A 1,493-nucleotide genomic window follows, 5' to 3' on the forward strand; every position below is an offset into this window, starting at 1 on the left:
TAGGGAAAGGTTTTGAAAGTAAATACTGGAACTTGTAACTCCTGCATTTTGTTCAGTACAGCAGTGCTGTGTCCCTAAGGGACAAGTTCCCCGCACTGAGAATACTCCAGTTCAGATAGTACGAGAAAAGAATTAGCTATTTTTCATGTATAACCAATAAAAGCGTTACCTCAAAGGGCCCAACTCTGGTTTCCATCCTGACTGGAAACAGAGCATGTGGAGTAGGACAGTAACCTGCACTATTTATGCAAAATTATACACGCGGTACACATTCCACTAGTGGGAGTATAGGGCATTAAGGAAAAATAACAGGTAAGTTCCAGCTTCTGTAGTTCTAAGAAACATGAACTAAACCTGAGAGCCCTAAAGGACAGAAGAGAATCCTAACAAAGCTGGGAACAGCTTTGGTTTAAGATGTCATGTTGGATACAAGGAGGTAAAACTTAGATTTTTAAGATTAAACTAACCCTGGAGTATCAGCAATTGTACATGATAAGCCTCATTTCCTTAATGCAACTTAATGGCCTTATGAACACGCAGAGCAATCTTCCACCAGAATGAGACTGAAGTGAGGTCTGAGCTCTGGATGTCTCTTTCTGACTCAATCTATGTCACAGAAAAACTCACCACACTATCACTTGTCTCTGGAACCGATACAGCCTTCACCAACAGTTCTATGCCCGTTGTCTGTCAAGAAAAATCAGGAAAACAAGGATCAGAAGAGTTTTTAAGAGCCTGTCTGACTGCAGACCAACTATGCATTGGATTGAGGCAATTCTTGTGAATCATTACAATCCCGTCAAACATAGACTGCTGGGAACTCCTCATAGCTCCGGTAAAACACTCCCACCTACATGTCAAAGCCATGTAGATTTGCTCTGATGAGGGAAAAAGACGGAGAACAACCAATGTCCAGAGATTTGCTCATATACAACTAAGGGTACCAGCTGAAATCTGCAGGGCTACGTTCACTATCACATTGCTGCTCTAAAGCATGCCTCAGAACGTTTTGCAACAACCATGTGATCAGCTAACATATGGGACCAAGGTTATTTGTGCTTCTTCCACCTTTTATCTCATTCTGCTTTGTAGCTTGCTTGTTTGTTCTATTTCTATCCTTAACTTCTGGTTTCCATCTTTATTTCAATGAATAAACATATTTTAGGTTTTTTTTCTCCACACTCATATTTTCCTTTTTTTACTTTACTTATATTTACTTTTATTTTTATCCTGCTTCTGATTAGTCATCACCATTGATTCTCACACTGAAAGACTGCAAACTGTATCCTCTTCATCTGGGAACAGTTTCTGTAGATTATAATTATCTTGGGGCTATGCAGCACATCTTCATGTTTGCATAGTGATAAGCACACTGTCCACATGCACATTTAATAGTTGGAATTAAAAGCTTTCTCCCTCAGCAATGCTTTTTCATAGAGCACTCCCTAAAGGGGGAAACTCTCTAACGCCACAAAAGCTTATGAAAACAGTGG

The 1,493-nt window shown here is 39.9% G+C and overlaps 1 protein-coding gene across 2 annotated transcripts in view; it reads right to left on the minus strand.

The window, feature by feature from the left end:
• Positions 1-1,493, minus strand: part of IFT27 (intraflagellar transport 27) — a 7,602-nt gene that overhangs the window by 2,104 nt on the left and 4,005 nt on the right. For both annotated transcript variants that reach the window (XM_009709757.1, XM_009709758.1), the window contains exon 3: positions 628-687. In XM_009709757.1, coding sequence (XP_009708059.1) covers positions 628-687 — 60 coding nt within the window. The remainder of the gene's footprint in view (positions 1-627; positions 688-1,493) is intronic.

The sequence above is a fragment of the Cariama cristata genome, unplaced genomic scaffold, assembly GCF_000690535.1.
Source record: "Cariama cristata isolate BGI_N322 unplaced genomic scaffold, ASM69053v1 scaffold5151, whole genome shotgun sequence".
In the NCBI taxonomy this organism is placed as follows: Eukaryota; Metazoa; Chordata; class Aves; order Cariamiformes; family Cariamidae; genus Cariama; species Cariama cristata.